Below are 21,695 nucleotides of genomic sequence, written 5' to 3' on the forward strand. Positions count from 1 at the left end.
GTCCGCTTGTTGCTGCTTTGTGCGCTTTGACCTCTCGCGGGCACTAGAAACACGTAGAGGAACCTCTGAGCCACCAGATGAGTTCATCTACTCATATGTGTGGATGGGCAGATCAGAGTGACGCGGCCGTGTTTCAAACGCGGTCGTTCCTACACATCGGAATGCTGATCCTGCTCGCCGGCGCCAGTGATATGCTCGGGAGGGTCGCGCGGCTTCGCCCGCCCTTATTTGATATTATTCACGCCTCGTTGGAGCGACCTGCGCTCTTGTTGCTCGACAAAGTCGGGCTTCGCGCAGTTGGTGTAGCCAGAGTTCCCTGAATCGACGGAAAAGGTGTCGCGCAGCGGCCGAGGACGGCTGCGTGTTGCTTGCTAGTCTTCAGTGAGGCTAGAGTGATGCGTACAGAGCAAAACTGTCGGTGTAGGAAACAACACAGATTTGCACTACCGAGATATGGCTGTACGCAGTGACTGTCCTTGTGGCAAAGACAGGGAGGATTGCGGGTGTTTGAGGATGCGTGGCGGGCAGTGGTTGGTGTCCCGACTATACAACGATACCCGAAGGTTGCGTCTGCTCTGCTACGAACAGAAGGATTCCTCGAGTTTGAGGTTTGAGAAGGGTGAAGACGGTGAAAGGAGCGGACGAATGACAGGTCTGTATAGGACTTGGTCGGAGTGGAAGAGGGGGAATGAGTGAGGATTATTGCGACAAGGATGCAGGACGCAGAGCCATGGGTGTGGTGTGGGAGGAGTCTACGCCTGGAAATGCCGGCTCCGCCCTCTTCAAAGCCCAGGTCTCCAAGAGTTTAAAAAGGGCGTGGTGGCTGCCAGGCACGGCCAGGGGTTAGCTTTCAGGTACAGACTCGAAGAAGCTAAGCCTCTCCTATTGGCTACCATTCGCTTGAGCTGATGGTCCATACTACAGAAATATATGTGAGATAGCTTATTAGACGAGCTCTCTCAAATCGTTGAGCCGACAGCGCCTGTTTGTTCTGGATTGATCCCAGATGAGAGGTGAAGTCACCTGGGGCCGCCATACAATGGACTGACAACTTGACGTTGACGACCTTTGCCGAATTCTCGAGATCAAAATTTAGCGTGGCTCATCCTAGAGGCCCGAGGCCTGCGGTGCCAAAATCGGCGTCCAATTTGCACAATTCATACCACGACTGACTTTGAGGTGGCTCGTGACCACAATATCGGATTCTAACGGCACGTTGCGGCTGACAACGACGATCATTGATGACCATATCATGTGGTGGCGCTCTTGCGGGTTGAAAGCATAAGGACGCACTCGCACACAATAGGCGCGGGTATGCAGACGGTACGGGTTGCTGAAACACTTTGCTTCGGGGTTGCCACGATAGTCGCCCACGTCATGACAGGCACGGGCCATTGCATATTGAGCAGAGCTTCAATAGTGGACATCTGTGGACATCATTATCTGCCATGCTGTCTGTGCTATCAACTTATCAGACTTCGAAATGTGTGTCAAAGAGCAAGGGTACGAAGACGCAAGAGCGACTATGAACAACTAGTGTCATTTCCCCAGACTCCATCCATGCTACAAACGGCTGTCGCTGAGCCAGTGCATCAGCGGCTGAAGTGATCAACGCTTGTCAACGTCGTAGCAGTGCCCGCGAGGTGGCCTTCACTGCCGTCTGCGAGAATGCTGCTGTCGACACTGACATTGAGCATCAATGACTCGGATAAAACACAGGCGAGAGCCGCGAGCAGAAAGACTAGGGCTTGACAGAGGAAATGCCAGCAAGATCCTGGTTTGTCCGCTGTTCGTCGACTTCCAAGTTCCGCCCCAAAGGTCGATAGGCGAGACTCTCAAACCATTCCAACTACCTAAGCGTTTCGATAGTTCATGCTTACTGCCCTCATTTTCAAACAATGATGAAGCAGACTGAAACACTCCTGTTCCTATGCTGCGAAATGGCTCGGCCCTCCAATCAGTCGCATGTGGCTGTTGCATATACCGCAATCCTCGGGCACTCGAATACGTCGTTGCATAAGTTCATCTCCTTTACCTCGTCGTTCGCAAGATGAGCAGGAATGGATCAACGTCGATTATGCGCGTGATGATAAGCTAATGTAAGGGCGCCTTTCATTTCCATTATTGCCAACCTGGCTCCTGGAGTCGCCTAGGTACTTTGTCGTTCCTTGATGTCTCCACAGTTGCTGCCTTCATGGCCTGTGGGCAAAAACACATGGCACACGATGAAGCGGTCGATGCACGATAACGGCACTACCTTTACAGCTTGCCGCGATGCGCTTTGAGCAGATGGGCTTCCGCTCTACCAGTGTCGACAGTCAGGTCAAACCGGCCTTCTGCTCAATGAGGTACGGATAACCGTTCCGGCGGCCCCCCCTCGTAGCTGCAGGTACGCGAGTACGCCCCATTTCACGGCGCCTGCATGCAAGGGGGTGGCAACACCTCCGCAGCTCAAATTTTGCAGCGATGGTCCCATCGCGTTCGTCGCTCCACAACACGTGTGCAGAAGCGCCCACACCTCGTCTGGGTAGATGGCATCGTCGGCACGTCAGGCTCGGGAGACCTTTCTACCGATCGTTGACAGTATTGATGGACTTACTGAAAGCACACGGGCGGAATCGCAAGCCCTGCTGCTGCCCCTTTCAGCCTTGCGTTCGTGAAGAACCATGAAATGACAGACAGCGAAGGAGTTATTTTTCACGGAATTGATCAACGAGAACCTTGGAAGTAATGGTGAGTACATCCGTCATTTCGTGGCTATCGTATTCTTGAATAGATTTGGAGCTGATGCACTCCCGTAGAAAACCTGATATGCCGCTTTTGAACCACCGCATCTGCGCTGCTTCACCTGAAAAGGTGGCAGCCCATTGCCTTGTGCTCGCGAGAACATCTGACTCAAGCACTCTCTCCCCACGCCTCCTCGAACAGCGTGCTTTTGCGCTCCCTATTCACTTCTTCATCCAGGAACCTCATCGCTCGCACCACGCTGACACTACCTGTGCCAACATTCATCGTCTTGCCAACTATGACGCTTTCACTGACACCCTTGACCTTGTCGGCCTTGCCCGCGATACCAGCTTCAAAGACATGGTCGGCCGTCTTCTCGAAACTGGCGAGCTGCAGCACCGACGAACTCATCTTAGCCAGCCCGAACCGAGTGATACCAAGGACGTCACCCTTGTAAGTCATCACGTCCGCCAGAAGGTACATGTGACGAGGGTCGATGGACAAGCCCTTCGTCACTTCCTGGATCTCGGTGATGATCTTGCTGCGTGCTGCCTCTATGCCGAGGAACTGGTTTGTCTCCATGATGCTGTTGGTCTGTGTCGCATAAGGGTCAACGCCTGGTGTATTCATGCACGCCTGTAGGCCGTAGCCCTCGACCATGACCTTGTGCATTTGAATAGGCTTGCCAGTATCGGGAACTGTAGATGGAGGGATCATGGATGGAGCTTGGGCTGCCGTTTCCTCGACTTTGATTGCCGGCTCAGATGCTGTGGCCGATGCGCCCTTTTTACCTCTCACCTTCGCCGTCTTCTTCGTAACTTCCGGAGAAGAAGTAGGCTCGGGCTTGATATCGATTTGCATCGGTGAGCCGGGTGACGGGACTCCTGATGTGAGCTCCGCACGTTTTGCTTTGATCTCATCGGATCTTGGATCGTCCTCGGCCATCACCACAGCACGTGTCGCAAGGGGATGCCCTAGGATTGGCAAGCCAGGCAGAAAGCGGCGTAGCATCTGCAGCGAAGGAGAGATTCGGCGTTAGCAGCTTCCTCTTGTTTCGCGGCTACACCGCGCTTGCCAGATTTGATCGGAGTCAACGAGTCAATGCGGATGATATCGCTTCCCCGAAGTTTGACTGAGATCTTGCCGCCCTTGAACTTGCGATGATCCTTGATCTTCTTGATTATGTCGACCATGGTGATGTCCAAGCCAAGGTCTGCGATCGTGTCAAGGTCAATCTTGAGATAAAGACAACTCTCGCGATCAGGGCTGTGGGATATCTGAATGTATGACATGACATCTTCTAGGAAGAGACTCTCGATTCGACCTTTCACAATCTGTGCCAAGCCCTCAGGAATGGTCAAATCGCTTCTGCGCTCAAGGCGACAAGTGATGACGGGTGTGCTGATCGTTTTCGAAGCGTTGATGATCTCTTTGATACGAGGGACGCCGGCTGTCAAGCTCATACCGGCCACGCCAGCGAAATGGAAGGTCTTCAAGGTCATCTGCGTACCTGGCTCGCCGATTGACTGTGCACCGACAGCGCCTACGGCATGACCTGGCTCCACTTGCGCTCGTTTGTATTTCTCAAGGCAAGCGTTGATGAAAGCTTCAAGTGTCTTGCGTGACAATTTCGACGTGAGTTCAAAGCGGTCTTTGGCAGCTCGAGGAACAGCGAGGGCGTGGACAGCCTCTTCCGTTGCGCGAGCCGCCGTCTTTTGCTTTTTCGATGTCTTCAAGTTGGAGCCAGCGGTTTCAGTAGTCTTGCGACCTCCTCTACGCGTTGTTGGTGCTGAAGGCTCTTCTTGAACGTCATTCGATGTAGTGCGCTTTCGCTTCGAGCTGCCAGAGCTTGATGCAACAGCCGTGACTTTTGCTTTCTCGGCCCTCGCCTCATCAAAGGCAATGCATTTGGCCATGACGAAATCGTAAATGGTCTGCAGGAAAGCTCGAGGACTTTCATGCTGATCGACTAAAGCATCATCGAGGGTGTCGTAAGGCAGTATCGTCCCATCAGAGTGCAATCGCTGGTAACGTGCTCTTTGCGGTCTCAGGATCTCTTCCATGACGCCCAGTATCGTGGCGGTCTGAAGGCCGGGGTCTTCCGAGTCGTAGGTGATGGTATCGATATGAGTATACGTACGATCGAAATCAACTGGTCTGGCGCTGGCTTCCATGTCCACCGGGTCGAGCTCGTCGTCGCCAAAGCGGAACTGAATCACATCCGACGTGGAGTTGCGAACAGTTTGGTCGTACTGTGTAGAAAGATCTTCCAGTGACTTCATCAGTCTTCGACTCATGTAACCAGTCTCTGCTGTCTTCACAGCAGTATCGACCAGGCCTACACGACCGCCGACTGCATGGAAGAGGAACTCGTAAGGCAAAAGGCCGCTGAAGAAACTGTTTGAAACGAAGCCTTTCGATTCTGGGGATCGTTCGTGCTTGACGAAATGTGGAAGCGTTCGGTCCTGGAACCCGTCTTGTACACGCTTGCCTTCAATATCTTGCTGGCCGAGCAGGGCAGCCATTTGAGCCACATTCACGTTCGAGCCCTTTGATCCGGATAACGCCATAACCATGGGAGCGTTGTGCTTGCTGAGCTGTTTAGTGAGGATGCCTGCGATTTCTGTTCGGACTGTTGACAGCACCCGAATTTGCTCCGCTTCAAGAGTGGCTGCATCGTCCATACCAGCGCGTCGCTTGAGTCGCCCGGCTTTAGAATCGGAAGTGAATTCCTTGCACTGGTCGAAGACTTCCTTGATCTTGTCGTCCTTGACTTGCCTGAGCATCTCTGGGGGCGTGACATCGCTGATGCCGACAGAAAAGCCTTGATTACCTAGCCATCGCGCGCATAACCTCGACAGACGAGTCATGGCTTTAGCCGCTGCATCTGGTCCAAAGTCGCGATAGAGCACGTAGAATACGGAATTCTTCTTCCCAGCGCCCACGGTCGCTTTGTCCATTCTGCCGCACAAAACTTCGGAGTTGCGAATGCAGAGAAAGCTGTCATCCTGTAGATCGCGATGCAAACCCGGGTGGTAGACTTTGTGGTCTCTGCAGGAGGCATCGAGGTTGACCGCTACGTTCGAATGCCGGTCGGGCTTGATCATGACGCTGAAGACTTGCTTCCCAGTCCACAAAGCTTGTGGCTTGAAGATCGCCGGAGTAGGGAGATCGAATCTCTCGCCAGGTTCTAGCATGCCGCAACAAATAGTAACGAACGTCTTCCGATCATAGAACACATCGAGACTGCTTAGCAGATACGCTGCAGTGATGAAATCCTGTATTGCAGAAATGATCGGTTCGCCGTTCTTCGGTGTCACGATGTTGTGCTTGACGCCCATAAGCTGTGTAGCTTCGGTCCGTGCTTCTTCGGTCTGCGGCACGTGTAGATTCATTTCGTCTCCATCGAAATCGGCGTTGTATGGATTGCAGACACATTCATTGAGGCGGAACGTTCTGTGTGGTCTGACGCGAACGCGGTGACTGAGGATACTGAGCTTGTGGAGCGAGGGTTGTCGATTGAAGAGAACAATATCGCCGTCTTCCAAATGCCGCTCTATCACATCACCATCTTGCAGGTTATTGGCTAGCATTTGGCGGTTCCCGAAGCGCAGGTTGTGCTTGACGTTAGTCGCTTTCTTGGTGATGAAGTTGGCTCCAGGCCACTGTTTTGCGCCGTTCCTGACACGCTCCTGGAGTTTCTTGTAGTTGTACCGGTTAACGACCTCGGGATAGGTCATGTTCTTGGCGACCAAGACGGGTACCGCTACTTCGTCGATATTGAGATTCGGATCAGGCGATATGACAGTCCGACCTGAAAAGTCCACACGTTTTCCTGATAGGTTGCCACGGAAGCGTCCTTGCTTACCCTTCAGACGTTGAACCAATCCACGGATCTGCTTCCCGAACTCGGCCTTCGCAAGTCCTGGCACGTCGCTGTTGATATACATGGCTAGCTGCAAGCCGAGATAATCCCAGTGCTCAATCAGCGACTGGACTGGAGCGCCTTTCTTGAGAGCATCCCGAAGGGCGTTGTTGGCTTGTACGATATCGCCGAGCTTGGCTGTTAGGTCATCCTCCGTACTCGAGCCTTCTTGACCGACAGATGGGCGGATTGCCACCGGTGGTGCCGGAATCTGGAGCCAGAGGAATGACTGCGGTTTTGTGTCTCGAAGGCCAAGGAGTTCTCGATCGGCTCGAGAGATTCTACGAAAGAGCTTGAGTGTACGAAGGGCATCTAGATCGTCCATGGCTTTCTTGACGTGCTTGTCGAGCTCGGTGTTCGTTCTCTTGGCGAAATCGAAGGAAGAGTCGAACGCCTGCTTCTCAAGGGGCACGTTGGACATTTTGTCTTTTCTTGTCGAGGCGTCGAATGTCTTGAACTTGTGATGCATGATCTTCAACGATTGTGAGCCCGCCTTACGGACCTGACCATTCGTCGACCCGCATTGGTAGCATTCCTTCGCCTTCTTACACTGTTCAGTGACATTTCGGACGGCTTTGGCAACTCGCATGTCATCATTCCCGGCCCGGCGGATTTGCGCTAGGAATCTGCGCCGATCGACTTCTGAAAGAAGGATACAAGAGCAATCCTGCAGTAAGTTAGTGCGTTGTTCCTTGAAGTGCCGGTATTGCTGCGTGCCTTGCATATGCTCTGGAGAATCTGTATGACTTTCTTGAAGTATCCAACATGGTAGACAGGTAGAACCAGCTTGATGTTGCCAAAGTGACCGTTGCAGGTCTGGAGTGGAAGGCCGCAAGTCGAGCACACATCACTCTTGATCGAAACGCCCATGCGTTTGTCGAGAGGTCCATACTCGGCGTAGGCTCTGCCTTTGTCAAGGTCGAATATTCGCCGGTCTGCGAGTTCTACGTAGGATTGATTGACGACGTCTCTGTCAGATCTGGTGCACATGCATTAGTCCCGCTCTTGCCGTATCGTGCAAGCATTTCTTACAGAACGCCAAAGCGAAGTTCTTTGATGGTCTTTGGCGCATTTTCGAGGACTTGATGCTTGTTGCCTGGCGCATAGACGTGCGTGTCGCTCGCTGCATCGTCTCGCGCCATTTCTACTGTCACCGAGTGTGGCAGCAGCTTGAGAATATTCGAGAGAATAGAGCACGCATCGTGGTGCTAGATGTCAGGACATGGAGATCTTTGAGTGATCGTTATTGTCGCATGCTTAATTGTGGGTCTGACTCACGTCTTCTCGTTTCTGAAGACTACAGTATACTCGGGTTGGTGACCAGATTGCACTTGATCTGAATTCAGGTATACTGGACTCACAATTGAATGTGAGAGAACTGTTTCTCCAAAAATTTATTTCTGGAGGGGTTTAAATCTGCTAGCAAACTTAAACCCTGCTATCTCCGTGAAGCTGTCATTCAGGTGTTGGTAGACATCCCAGCCTTCTACGTTAAACTCAATTAAACTCAACCACCTCAAATTTGGACTCTGATGTCCATCTTCTTTGGTGTTCATGGTTCACTGACATCAGTACCTGCCATTGTAGCAGCCCAAAAACTGTCAAGGACCTACCCATTCGAGTCGCAGCTGGAATTGAAGAAACAACACTCAGGTCCTCGCGATAGTTCCCGTCCATGTACACCCGTGGAATAGTCCATCGATACCAGTCCCCAATATCAACGGAGGCACTTGATAGGTGAGCCAGCAGTATTGACGGCGTCAAGAGCCTCGGACTCTAGGAGAGTATTCCCAAGTCAGGGTTCAACGAAGCACGCTCCTCAGCTCGACCCGAGGAACATCCCATACCACGTCCCTCACACTCCAACGCTGTCTCGCAGGAACTTTCATTCGTGAAAGTTCCCCGATGTCCGAGGATAGTCCTATCGTGTTCTCGTTGCGGATTAAGAGCATGCCCAGGCGCTGTATGACGTCTCCGAGCCTGAGCCACCCTGCCGCTTTCACCTCCTGTGAAGAGCTGCCATCAACGTCGTCTTTCGTGCTCAAATCCTCAGTTTCCACATTTTTCTCTTGTTCCGCTTCTATCCCTAGCGCTCTCCGTGCACCAACACTTATGCCCTCGAAAAGCACCCTCACGCCCATCTCCGTGCCATCCTGCATCATTCCCACGCACCAGCTTGCTAGTTCCAGTGGGTCGCCGGTGCCGTACGGTGTAAAGGCGTTGCCCACATTATTGACCCCTATCACACCTTTGATCCCGTACAGCCGTCGCAGCAGAGGAATGTTCAGTGTGCCTCTCAGACGTGACATCGGCTGGATCTTGTCCTGCTCGGTAGTAGACGACTCTAACGAAGTCATCGCAGGCGGCAAATCCGGTGGCCGTCCCATCATGTATAGATCGCTGGTCGGCAAGCCCACGAAGTAGACCGGCAGACTAGCCTCCTTGATCTCTTTCGCCAGCCTTGTCAGGTGTTCGTGTGACAGAAGCGTCAACGCAGAGCAATGACCCAAGACTACCGTCCGCCTCTTCCCCAGCGTCGTGGTAGTCGGCCAGCCTTCCTGCTTGAGTCTCCTGAGCACCTCCCAAACAAGCAATTCCTCTGCATCCTTGCTCGCATCCAGATTATAGTCCAAGTGGAAATCCAAATGTAGATCATACTTCAACGCAGTCTTCACAGCCCACTCAATATTCCTGATCGCATTCTCCTTCGAGTCCTCCACATACGGCGTCGAGCCCAACACTCTGATCCCCCCAAACTCATCCCTCCGACGCTCCGCTTCCCCTCCGCCCTTCCCACACTCCTCCCTGAGCACCTCCTCAACCCACCGCCTATTCACCCCACCAATCTCCCCACTAAAAACCGGATCCTGCGCAAACACACACAACTGCACACCCACCAACCCCCTCCACTCTCCCTGCAGCTTCAAACCAACATCAACCGTCTTCCTTCCCACCGTGCCATCTACCTCCACAAAACACCTCGCGCTAGTCACTCCCTGGGTGTAGCTCGTAGCCAGCAATTGACGACCACGCAGCAGAAGGTCCGGAGGAGTGAAACGGGATTTAGCGGAGGCGGTGGAGGAAAGGGCTTCGCTGAAAGTGCCGCTTTGGGGACAGAGATCTGCGTAGTTTGGTAGGGGCGAGCCGTGGTTGTCGTGGATATTGTGGGAGGTCAGGAGGTAGGGTTTGTCGAGGTGGATGTGCGGGTGGGTGAGGGTTGGGAGGAGGAGGGAGGTGGGAGCCGTTGGACTGGTGGGGGTGCCGGATGCGGAGGTGGGCTGGATCGAGGAAATGCAGTGGTTCTCGATTGTTATGTCGAAGGTTTGTGGTTTAGACGATGACGGGGTTTCATCAATGTCGTCGGGAGAAATTGCTGGGAGGATGACATTGCCTATGAACCTTGTTGCTGATGTAGTACTGGGAGCAGCCATGCCGGCCACACGGACTGGCAGGTCTGTAGCTCAGGACTCCTGACCTTCGCTGTGAGGAATATTGACACGAGCACACGAACCGTTGAACGCAACTATTTAGATCTAATCATGACGTTCTGATATTCATCAACGGAGTTCGCCTACCGACGCAACTTAGTCTGATGTCTGTCTTTCCTCGCATTACAGGCTTCGGAGCAGAGACGGAGGTTGAGTGGCATGGAGGTGCACAAGAATGAGATCACGGCCTCGAAGTTGGCTACAGGATGCGTAGGGAATATATTCCTCGAGGTGTTGTGGTCAACCGGTCTTGGATGATTTTGATAACAAACTTTTGGTCATTTCCGTCTATTCCTATCCTGATGCCCACCTTTGAATCTCGTTGGCGCCTATCGCTATGCAGTAACGCGCCGATGCTTGCGTCTTGACCACGGCAACGCCATAGGGAGGACTTTCTAAGCCCCCTTCACCAGCTCCTCAACACTACTAGCCAACTTTCCCGCCTCCGTACGCGTAGCAGCTTCAGCATACACCCTCACCGCATCCTCCGTACCTGATGCGCGCACAAAGCTTCGGCCTTTCACGTAGAGACGCACGAGATTATCGATCTGCTCTTGCATGCCCTTCGGACTCTGCAACTTCCTCTCCGCATCCACGGCCACGAAGATGCGCCGATCTGGCACCTCCACGCGGCGAAGATAGTTGGGCAGGTCGATGTAGGTGTTCTTCCAGTTCTCGGGCGTCCACGTCTTGTGTGCGAGAACGACTTCTGCGAAAAGCATGTCTGAAATGGCGTCACCAACGGCCTGGTTGATCAGATCAATGCAAGCGGAAAGAGAGTCGAGCGCATGTTTCTGACCCGGCGACTTCGGTTCGGTGCCTCGAATTGTGCGAATGGCATTCTCGGAGAAAAGGATTGTGCCGTGACCATTAGCTTCGAAATAGACGCCGATGTCATATCGTGCAGCAGCGTGATGGAGGTGCTTGACACCTGTGTTGGTGCATTCGACAGGTAGCTTGAGGACTTTCTCAACATATTCGGTGGAAGCGCCGTTGGCGTAAGCAGTTTGTACGATGCCGATCTTGAGCTTCTCGTCAATGCCAGCTGTTCTTGTCATATCGGCCAAAAAGACTGCACCAAGCGTTGCGATTCTGTCTCCGTCAAGTAGCGTGAAGTTACCGGAGGCGTCGGTGTAGTAGTAGACCACGCGATCAGCATCGCCGTCCAGAGACGCACAGCGCTCGTTTGGACCAACCGAGATGTTGGGAGGAGCCCGCTGTTTGGTCTTTACATAGTCTGCTCCGCACTACGATCTGTTAGCACGTATGTTGGCGTCATAGCACAGCAAAAGGCCACATACCTCGTAGTTGAGGATCTCTGGCTTCGAGACATCGTCATTGACGACCTTGATATCAATGCCGCCTTGCCCAGTAGGCAGATATTTGAGAAGCTCGCGTAGTTTCGGCCCGCCAACACCATTTGCACAGTCGACAGTGACAGATCCCTGGATAGATCGGCCATGCATCAGAACCTTGAACGCACTGGCCATCTTCTTGTAGTAGCCTTCCTCTGTCGGCTCACCAAACTCGTATGCCGTGCCCTTCGTGTTGATGCATCGCACTATGTAGTGCAATTGAGGAGTCGTCAGAATGCCATAATCTGTGTAATCCACCTTCAGAGCGTCCAACGCAGCCTTCATGGCCTTCACCAGTGCAACGCCTGATGGACGTGTATCGCGACCGAAGACGACTTTCGCTGGCCGGTCATGTATCTGACGTAACTCATCTACAAGCTCTTCGTTGACCAGATCTTCGTACGCTTGTCCCAGCTTGTCGCTAGGAGTGTTTGCCAGAGTCGTGGCATACTTCTCCCAAGATTGTTCCAACATGTCTCCCATGGGGTCCACGAGCTTGACGCCATTGTCTTCGGCCGGGTTGTGGGATGCAGTAATCATCACACCGATTGTGGCATTGCGCTTCTTGGATCGTGCTGCAGCGATCAGGCCCACGGTGTACATGACATGGTCCAAGCCAGCATTGCTGCGGTAGAAGTCAGTGTGAAACTCGTTTCAGGGCATGCACGGTGGCTAACATACGCTTTCATACGGAACTAGAACCTGTCAGTAGTCTGTCATCGCCGAGGGAGGGTCTCGCACGCCAGCTGTACCATAGCCATACTCCTTGCCATCTGGTATTGGGAAGGGTTCCGCGGCCTTGTTGATTGCTTCGATTAGGTCGCTTGGAAGGCGCACAGCAGCCTTCGGCTGGTTGAAGATCGTGCCGGTCGACATGGTCACCAACACGCGCTCATGCGATGAGTGCCTGCGCTTGATGCGTCCTAAGAAACGTCGGGACCGCACAGATCATAAACGCGGTTATGTTCAGCGGAAGCCATTTCCGTGTCTCCAATGCCCCGCGTCGTCCCGCTCCGCCAGGGGATTGGACTTGGCAGCGAGCCTGACAGTGCGTGATCTCTCTATTCAGGATGGCAGTATTTAAATTGTGACATATATCTTCTGATATTAGTCTTCACGAAAGAGGTTGAGGAAATCGACTGCTTCATTGCGTGTGCTGCTGTGGTCGAAATGCTGTCATGTACGCTGCATCTATCGTAAACTCATCTGTAGCTTAACCGTGGCCAATATGCCTGGTAGGAAATACGCTGCCAACTCACAACGTGCCCGTACCACCCTGTTCGCCTTTCAGCACGCTTCTGACATGCGCTAGCTCCTTGACACAGCCCGCATGCCGCTGCCTTGCTCTTTCCCACCAAGAATGACACATCTCATCATGCTGCAGCCACTCAATATACGCTGTGAGGCCAGCTTTCATGCCTCCACTATTACCTTCGCCGACCTCACAGCTGAGCGGTCCATCACTTTTCATCCCCACCCAATCATCTGCCATGCTCTTGTCGAGCTGGCTTTGCCGCGCATTGAAGTGCTCGACCATAGCGCGCTCGAAAAGCTTCCAATCATGCATGTATTGGCGCATCTTCTTCGAGTACATCAGCCATTCGTTGTTGTTGGCAAGGAGTGCGGAGTCTCTAGGTGCCATCGGTTGCTTGGGCGGCTGTGGGAGGTCCTCGAGCCTGAGCCGTGCCGAAGGTCTCTGCTCCGTCTTGATGTTTGTGGACGCACGTGACTCAAACGGCAGAGTGTTCTTCAGGTCGTCAACGCCATTGAGGCCCGTGCTATGGAACGGCCCTGCTGTTTTGAGGTCACTCAAATTATTGATGCCCGTGCCATTAGTTCGTGGGCTGAGAGGAACAGCGTCTCCGGGATCTACATCCATGGGGTCGGTTTGTGTAGATGGATTGGTCCGGGCCCTTCCTCTGGCCTTTTGACCTGCCTTTGTTGGCGATGTACTGCCGGAAGTCCTCAACTTCTCCGCCCAGTCATGATCGAAATTGGACGCCTTGAAAACCGGATCTGGCTTGATGTGAGAAGCGCTGGAGAAGTTAGTCTGGACGATCGGGACGCTTGAAGGCACGGCCCAGGACGGGAGTCCATTGATACGGGGTCCTCTTGGGGAGGAACGGAATAGTCCATACCTGAACGCGCTCGACCCATCGCGCACATCATCCGGGGAGGTGACATCAGGGAAAGGTGCTCTTGTTGGCTGCTTAGGCTCTGGTGGCGGGTAGTTATAGTTCCCCTCTTCGTGAACTACGCGGGTGTAATTCTTGAAGGATGCCTGCGAGTCTAGACCATCGTGCGCGGGAGCTCTAGCCTGTGGTCGTCCGGGCTGAGCAGTCTTTCTCGATGTCGTTGAGGTTCTTTGATCATCAGATGAGTCTGACTCGGATTCAGAGTAATTAGTACTGCCAGATGTCTGTCTCATGTTCGGACTCGCGCTCCGGTGTCTCTGTGTCCCTTGCTGTGGCCTACTCTTGCCGAAGGGCCCTGAATCGCTGGCGTCCTCCCACTGTGGGTCGATCGGCGAATTCCGAACGCTGGCAGAACGATATAAACCTTCCTTTAGGTCCGTTCTGATGTGAGTAGCGCCTTGATTGTAGCGCGAGGGCTGCCGGTCGAACATGCCTGGGCGACTTGGTTGTGGCTGTTCTGTAGATTTGGAATGCCGCAGAGGGCTATGCGATGTTCTCGCGCCTGGGGGTGAATGACCAGACCAATGATCTGGTGGGGGTTGCGCTTGATGTGATCGGGTTCCGTACACATGAGAATAAGCTGAGCGTGGCGCATCACCATAACCTGAATCTGGTCGCCGGGCGCTAGTGGTGCGAGACACTCCAGGAAATCCGGGGTTCAGGCCGTTCGGCATGTCAGACGAAACCGGGCGTGCAGCTGTAGGATGAGGACGAGGAGGTCGTGGCGGCATTTCTGGTGTCTGTTGACCACCTCTCATCTGTGAGAAGCCTCGGGCAGCCTCTGCTCGCGCGGCAGCTTCAAAGCTTTGTCTATCCCATGTCTGGTTGCCGGCTCGTGTAAAAGCATTGAATTTTGCTGCTCCGGCAGAGGCAGGCGTCTCTTGCTGCGTATACTGACGCTGTGGTTTCTTAGGCGGAGGACCACCACCAAAGTTCGTCGTCGCAGCCCTTTGTGGCTTACTGAAGCCATATGGATCAACATTCGCTCGTGGTGGGGGTGGTATGGGTGGGTTCTTGGCCACATGTTTGGCTCTGGCAGAGTCGTACTTCTTCTTCTCTGCAGGATCAGACAGAATCTCATGTGCTGTCTGCAAGTCCTGGAACTTGGCAACTACCTCGGTTTCATGGCCAGGATTGCGATCTGGGTGGTACTGCTTCGCTTCACAAGATCAGTCAAAGATACTGCAAGGCCCGGGTCGGCTGTCCTTACCTAGCTGCCGGAATTGTCTTTTGATCTCTTCATGCTCAGCCGTTGGTGATAGCTCTAGATCAGCGTAGTAGTCCCTCTTCGCATCAGCTTTGACCATTTTGCTTCTCTGCTCTGCGTCAACAGCAGTCCGCTGAACTGGCTGCCGCGAAGCTCCGGCGGCGAGGGGATTGCGGACTGATAGCGCAGATCAGTGACTCTGTTATCTATCGTGACAGAGTCCGCCTCGTCAACATGTCGTTGTATCGTCTCAGGCAGTCGTTGTGAAGTGGTGAGGCTGCAGCGTCAGTGAGTGGAGTACGATCCGGGTGGTTGCAGCGATGACCGGCAAAGGGATTGTTTGTCGACGGGTATCGTAAGAGCTGGTGTGGATGATTCATGCGAACGATTGGTACGGCAGAAGCAAGCAAATTGCAGCGGATGTTGTCTATTAGCTGGCGACCGCGAACCACAGATTGGTCGAGGTGGGCTTCAGTTGGGCTGCGATTCGACGAGGTGAAGGATTGGTTGAAGGTGTGCAGTAGCGGCTCCTGTCAGGCACGGCGGGTGTACAGTACGACGTAACAGGGAGGACTTCGTGGAGGGTGTATTGTTCAACGCGACCATGTCGTCAATAGGACAAAAGTGCTTCACTTGGAACGACGTTGACTGGCCGTGATGCACCTGATGTGTTGGCGCGCGTTGATTTGAGCTTGATGAGCCGGGAAGACTAGTGGTAGCCTTGATGGAGCCTACCACCTGCAGATCTGCTAGGCGTGTTCCGGGCCTTACCTTAACCATATTCTACCAGCTATAGCCTATCCATGGATGGCACTTTGCCATTTGCTTGCAATGCCCACCCCGCACTCATTTTGATCGGCACCACGTTTAGGCTACTACACCATTTGCATGTTTCTCCTTGACTTCCTCCTTTGCGCCATTGACACTTCTTCGGCCTGCATAGATCTCCTGCAGGACCAATCTCAACTCTGCCAGGAACCGCTCAACCTCATTCTCCGTGCCAACAGTGATTCGCAGGCATCCTTCACATCCATGTTCCTTGCCGCGGAATCTTACGACAACCCCACGTTGCCCCGCCATGGTTTCGTAGACAGCCAGCGCGGTTGGGTTGTCAGGCTTGCCTCCTTCACCGTCGAGGATCTCGACAAGGAGGAAGTTCGATTCAGTGCCGCCCAAGAACCTGCCAACGCCGGGTATCTGTGGCATTTCCTTCAGCAGTCGTTCCCTCTGTGCGATGATCTTCCTTCGATTGTCGCGCATCACAGCTATGTTCTTCTCTTCGAGAGCCGCGTTTGCAATGGCACTGGTCGGACTCGAGATGTTGTAGGGCGCCTTCATGCTGTTGAGAAGACTTGCAATCTCAGGACTTGCGTATGCCACTCCTAACCTGACGCCTGCTAATCCGAATGCCTTGCTCAGCGTTTGCATGACCACCAGGTTGGGCCACTCGAGGACCCATTCCGCCAGACTGCTTCCCTCGGGCGAGAAGTCGACGTACGCCTCGTCAACAATCACAACACCGTTCCATGTAGGATGCTCGAGAATCTGTTGAATATCACTTTTTCGAATGAGCGCACCAGTCGGATTTCCAGGTGAGCAGATGTATGCCAGCTTGATGTTCGGATCTGATGCAAGTGCCTTGTTGACCTGATCTGGTTGGAGGGAGAAGTTGTCTTTGACGTTGAGAGGAACCGTCACAATATCGACTGCATTCACATCAGCAGAAACTGCGTACATGCCATATGTTGGAGGGCAGGTGAGGATCTTGTCTTTCCCGGGTACACAGAAGCAGCGCATCAGGGCATCGACAGCCTCGTCAGATCCTACTCCGCAGAACATGTTCTCAGGTTTCAGTGTCTTCTGTGTGTGGACTTTGGTGTTTCGTAATCTGCAGAACTTCTCCTTGAGGTCTATCTGGTGGGGATCGGGATATCGATTGAGGCCGAGAAGGTCGACGTCTGGACTGGCATGATCGCCGTTGCGAAGCCGGTCGACTTCTCCGAGTGCTAGGCCAGGACCGAAGGCATTCTCGTTCGCGTCTAGCAGGATGTTATGTCCATCATCCTTGTAGTCACTGGCACGACAGTCAGCACATGACGAGAAGTGCTTTGCAATAGGTAGACAGACTCTCGTGCGCACCGATATGGCTTCAACTTGAGGATGTTAGACCGCGCACAGGTTGCCAGATCAAAAGCGCTCCCTTTCGCCATGCCTGAGGTAAGTGCAAGATCAAATTGAAGGGCAAGCAAGAGTTGGCTTTTCGAGTCACTTCGTGTCAAAAAAGATATGATATGTAGGCGATCGCGGGGCGCATTTCTCCGATTCTGCAGTGACAAAGTGCCTGCCATTTCTTGCTATGATCACTCATCTTTCATCCACATCAGTGTGAGACGTCTCTACAACCAAGCCGACTCTCGCATTCTTATACGGTAGCAAGATGTCCGGAAACAAGTCCGCTTACGAGAATCGGGCCAGCGATACTGACTTTCGACGAACCTGGGACCGGGACGAATACGCCGCGAAGGCGAAGAAAGAGCGGGACGAGGCAAAGGAGGATGCACAGGCTCGCCACGAAGCAAAGCTCCAAGGGAAGAAATGGCACAAGCATGTCGACACTTCCGCACTTGATGCCACATCCGCACGAAGCTCTCGACTTGATGTTGCTAGCCTAGTGGGAAAGTCTACAATTGTCCCAGCCGGCGCAGGTGTAGGCAAACGTGGCAAAGGCGCTGGTTTCTACTGCGAAGCCTGCGACTTGACCTTCAAGGACAATGTGCAATACATTGAGCATCTAAACTCCAAGCAGCATCTCATCGCCACCGGTCAATCGGGTGAGGTGAAGAGGGCTACATTGCAGGATGTGAAGGATCGAATAGACATGCTCATTCAACGGAAGCGGGATCGTGAGGAAGAGGAGCAGCACCTTGGTGAGACTGACGTGACAGCGAGAATCAACAGACTCAAGGAAGAAGACGACGCAGAGCGGGCAGAAAAACGCCGTAAGAGGAATGAGCAGCGCCAGAAGCAGAAGGCAGCAGTGAAGGAGGAGGACGACTGGATGAACGATCGGCTCGGTATCATCGCGTGATTGATCAGATGCGACCGAGACCTGCAAAGTGGCCAAGAGCGATCATTCGCGAAGCATATCTGTCGTCTGTCCGACTACGATGGTCCTATCCCGTTCACCGCAAGCCGTCAAGGTCGTCGCCTCTCTGCCACATCGCCCGATTGCACACTTGCATCAATCAGACCTTCCTCAGGCACACCGACAGCCGAAAAAGTCCTGAACTAGCCCACGAATCGACTTCGCTGCAAGAAGTGCTACCCAATGCCGGACCACGGCTTGCCAACGATGAGGTTCAAGAAGCAAAGACTTGAAATCAGTCACTGATGGACGCCATTGCCCACGTCTCAAGACTGAGCTCGTGGACGATCTCTGCTCGTCAGCGACTTCCTGACGCAGGAGTCAACCGCGATCGCGTCGCTCAAGGCAGAGAATGGCAGCTCAATGCCCAAACGTGCACATTGAGAATCAACAGCCGGACATTGAGCCATCATGAAGCAGAGCCACTGCAAAGTGGTCTACACAGCTAGAACAGTGTTCGAGCTGGATATCCCATGCAACAAGAAACACAGCCAAGTCCCGTATCATGCTGGTCTGAGTTCTTGGAGAACTCCTTGCGCAACGTGGCTGCTGGCGCGGCGCAGGAGTCGTCAGACAGAGCGAGAATGGGGCCGGGATTCCCGTTTCAGATGGTGTCTGATGCTCTTCTACTCATTGTCGCTGAGTTCGAACGCAGAACCGAGAAATCAGCCGATATGCCGACCGAGCTTGGGCACGAAGAGACGACATTGTGATCAGCCGAGGGGCATTTGGGGCTCGTAGTCCCTCCCATCTAGCAAAGGGACTTTGGCGACATGAATCGGACCAAGGCGCTGTAAGGGAAAGGACATGAAGCAAATGGCAGCGGTCTGTGACAGAGATGGAAGCCCGGAATGAGGCAAATATATCGGTGTCTTTGAAAATGTTGCCCTTAAATAATGGCAGGTGCTTCCCTCGCAGACCTCACCAAGTCACCTCGCGGAACTTGACGCTCCTCAGATGACTGACATCATTACTCCTTTCGCAGTCGTGGTAGAACACATACCACCTGCCCTTGTACTTGACCACACTGTGATGATTCGTCCATCCCACGACCGGCTGCAACAGCTGTCCTTCATACGTGAATGGCCCCAGAGGCCCATCCCCAACCGCATAGCAGATAAAGTGCGTATCTCCCGTGCTGTAACTGAACACATACTTCCCATCTTCCCGCTTATGCAGCCAACTTGCCTCGAAGAACCTCCTCTCGTGATCATCAGCATCAATCTCCTCTCCAGTCTCTGGCGCCAAGATCTTGACATCCATAATCCCATCCCCATCAAACTCCAAGAAATCCTCCCGTAAACGACCAACCCTCGCACCCAACGCCTTCTTCCCAGCTCCCGCAGGCTCTTTCGGTCCCAGCATGCTAGCATCAAAATCAGTCCCATCCTCCTTCGGCTGCACCGCCTTATAACACTGCAACTCTCCTCCCCAAATGCCGCCAAAGTACACATACCCCGTCCCATCATCATCAACAAAACTCGCCGGGTCAATACTATAGCTCCCCTTCATCGGCTCCTTCTGCGGCGTGAACGGCCCCTCCGGCTTCTCCCCAACCGCCACGCCCAACTTGAACCTCCCCTCCTTATCCCTCGCGGGAAAGTACAAATGATACTTCCCCGTTGCGGCATGGTACGCGGCATCAGGTGCCCACATCTGCTTGCTCACCCATGGAACCTGCTCGGCGGTGAGCGAGACGCCGTGTTCGGTGGCGGTTACGGTGCTGATGTCGTCCTTTTCCGGGTCGAATTGGACCGAGAGGATGTGGTAGTCAGTCATGTCGTATTGATCGCCATTGTCGTTGAATTGGATGTCGGTCTCGCGGTCGTGCGAGGGGTAGATCCAGATGGTGTTGGGGTCTCTGGGGAAGACGTGGGCTGAGGGGTCGGCGGTGTAGATGTTGGTCACTAGCTCTTTGGAGGGTGGGCCGAGTTTGACGGTCATCCTGGGCGGTTTCTGGTGCGGCGTAACCTGCGGTATGATTGTCGATGGGAGGGTTCCTTTGGTAGGCGTCCACGACCGTGAATAACGACCGGGGCTAAGTTCCGGACGAGGTCGAGACTCACCCTTCAGGTTGGTTGAGGAGATGTATTCGCCGTGGTCACAGACGGCATCTTTATACAGTACAGCATATTCGAATTTAGCCGGTGAAAGCTGGAGAAACAGCCGGCAATAGGGGCAAGTGCATGGTTTCACATTACCCGAAGTTCTCACGATCGGCACTCGAACGTGCAGAAAAACGCATCGTCTCCCTCCAGATCGTTCTTGCTTGCTCTGAGTGCTGCGCGCTCTAGATTATTCGTACGACCTGCAAGATACACCGCAACATTGTGGGTCAAGTCAAGGTTCTCGTTTCCCTGCCCGCCCTTCTTGGCGTGGGGTCCAAGGATGGGGCCACGGAGGCTCACTCGTGCGGTCTGAAGCTCTTTCTGCAGAGGAAGGTATTGTAGCTGGTACCTAGTATGCGTTTTCCGCTCAGTGACACCTAGCATCACTGGTTCCTGTCACACAACTGGTATGATTGAGCCATTGGTCACTTCAGACAGCCCTCCAGATCTCAACAGCATACTGTCCGTCTTCCACGCTCGAAGACGAAGTATGGTATGGAAAAGGTGAACAAGTATATCCTATATTATTTTTTGGTGGAGATCAGAAGGCCTTTTTGTCAATCATCCACTGGCGCAAGCCGTCAAAATCTCGGCAGGTATGGACCCGATCCGTGACGACAAAGGGGCCCATCCCAGGAAACCAACGTGTCGGAATCGGGGTGCGATCACTCGAGCACTGCAGACTCTGCCTGATCTGATCAACGCAATGGTCTGAACAGCTGTCAGTCTCACGTACGGTCGCTGTGATGGGACATGGCCCGGCCATGTCGGACAACTTACCAAGGTGCAACCGTGTATAGCCATGTTCCTCTTCCAGTTCTTTGGCGTAGTAGTCCGCGTCTGCGTACTTCCGAAGAGTGTTCAGACAGTGCAATTGATGCAAAACGTCAATGCCGGCAGCATACTTGCCTCCCGGCAACTCGAACTCCTTGTACGTCTGCCCAAACATTTGTTGCGCTTCCTGTTCTTGGATGATCCAGTATCTCTGACCGATCAAGTCCTGCCAAGCCTGGTCGATTTCTGGACGAGGCTTGCCGGCAAATCTCGAGTATGCTGTCTGATAGCCTGTGCCATTCGCATAGAATCTGGGCGTTCCGACGAAGCGCCGTTGCACGACGCGGATGGGTGGCCGGTCGCTTATGCCGATGTCTGTGCTGAAGCCAGTCTCAAAGGTCCCAACATCAGCATGACGATAGCCATGTTCGACCGCGAGGAATGCCGATAGAAGAGCGAACACGACGGTCGAGATGATCCATGGCGTGGAGGAGGCAAAGAATGCCGAACGTAGCCGTCGGAAGGACGACGCAGGCGCGTCTCGAGGAGATGTACCACCTGCCTCCGTGACGTCTCTTAGCTGGTCATATTTGTACTCATGTTCAGCGAACATGACGCGAATTCTCGACAACTCCAATGATGAGCTTAGACAGCACAGAAATGGGCCATGCCAACAACAGAATCACAGTCGTCGTCCGACGAGCACAAAAACGATCCGGAGCCGTTGACATCATTTCGTTTGATGGGAAGCACTGCATCGAGTCGCAGCAT

General features: G+C 53.5%; 7 protein-coding genes across 7 annotated transcripts; 1 reads left to right on the forward strand and 6 right to left on the reverse strand.

Annotated features, from left to right (window-relative positions):
• Positions 1–2,895: 2,895 nt before the first annotated feature.
• On the reverse strand, positions 2,896–7,794 carry AB675_8263 (DNA-directed RNA polymerase III subunit RPC1; the record flags this gene model as incomplete). Its single annotated transcript, XM_018148696.1, has 4 exons — positions 2,896–3,738; positions 3,792–7,319; positions 7,400–7,631; positions 7,685–7,794. 4 exons carry the CDS (start codon positions 7,792–7,794, stop codon positions 2,896–2,898), a joined length of 4,713 nt encoding a protein of 1,570 aa, XP_018004746.1.
• Positions 7,795–8,454: 660 nt separating this feature from the next.
• AB675_8264 (uncharacterized protein) lies at positions 8,455–10,083 on the reverse strand (the record flags this gene model as incomplete). Its single annotated transcript, XM_018148697.1, has 1 exon — positions 8,455–10,083. One exon carries the CDS (start codon positions 10,081–10,083, stop codon positions 8,455–8,457), a length of 1,629 nt encoding a protein of 542 aa, XP_018004381.1.
• Positions 10,084–10,535: 452 nt separating this feature from the next.
• On the reverse strand, positions 10,536–12,371 carry AB675_8265 (Phosphoacetylglucosamine mutase; the record flags this gene model as incomplete). The annotated part of the gene is made up of 4 exons (XM_018148698.1): positions 10,536–11,387; positions 11,442–12,120; positions 12,177–12,190; positions 12,237–12,371. 4 exons carry the CDS (start codon positions 12,369–12,371, stop codon positions 10,536–10,538), a joined length of 1,680 nt encoding a protein of 559 aa, XP_018004296.1.
• A 379-nt stretch (positions 12,372–12,750) lies between these two features.
• AB675_8266 (uncharacterized protein) lies at positions 12,751–14,997 on the reverse strand (the record flags this gene model as incomplete). Its single annotated transcript, XM_018148699.1, has 2 exons — positions 12,751–14,849; positions 14,901–14,997. The coding sequence occupies 2 exons, from the start codon at positions 14,995–14,997 to the stop codon at positions 12,751–12,753; spliced, it is 2,196 nt and encodes a 731-aa protein (XP_018004534.1).
• A 767-nt stretch (positions 14,998–15,764) lies between these two features.
• AB675_8267 (Histidinol-phosphate aminotransferase) lies at positions 15,765–17,107 on the reverse strand (the record flags this gene model as incomplete). Its single annotated transcript, XM_018148700.1, has 2 exons — positions 15,765–16,971; positions 17,025–17,107. 2 exons carry the CDS (start codon positions 17,105–17,107, stop codon positions 15,765–15,767), a joined length of 1,290 nt encoding a protein of 429 aa, XP_018004683.1.
• A 227-nt stretch (positions 17,108–17,334) lies between these two features.
• AB675_8268 (U4/U6.U5 small nuclear ribonucleoprotein component snu23) lies at positions 17,335–17,985 on the forward strand (the record flags this gene model as incomplete). Its single annotated transcript, XM_018148701.1, has 1 exon — positions 17,335–17,985. The coding sequence occupies one exon, from the start codon at positions 17,335–17,337 to the stop codon at positions 17,983–17,985; it is 651 nt and encodes a 216-aa protein (XP_018004444.1).
• Positions 17,986–18,963: 978 nt separating this feature from the next.
• AB675_8269 (Xylosidase/arabinosidase) lies at positions 18,964–21,537 on the reverse strand (the record flags this gene model as incomplete). Its single annotated transcript, XM_018148702.1, has 2 exons — positions 18,964–20,156; positions 20,931–21,537. 2 exons carry the CDS (start codon positions 21,535–21,537, stop codon positions 18,964–18,966), a joined length of 1,800 nt encoding a protein of 599 aa, XP_018004672.1.
• Between the last annotated feature and the right edge of the window lie 158 nt (positions 21,538–21,695).

The sequence above is a fragment of the Cyphellophora attinorum genome (genome assembly GCF_001299255.1).
Source record: "Cyphellophora attinorum strain CBS 131958 chromosome Unknown Contig3, whole genome shotgun sequence".
Lineage (NCBI taxonomy): Eukaryota > Fungi > Ascomycota > Eurotiomycetes > Chaetothyriales > Cyphellophoraceae > Cyphellophora > Cyphellophora attinorum.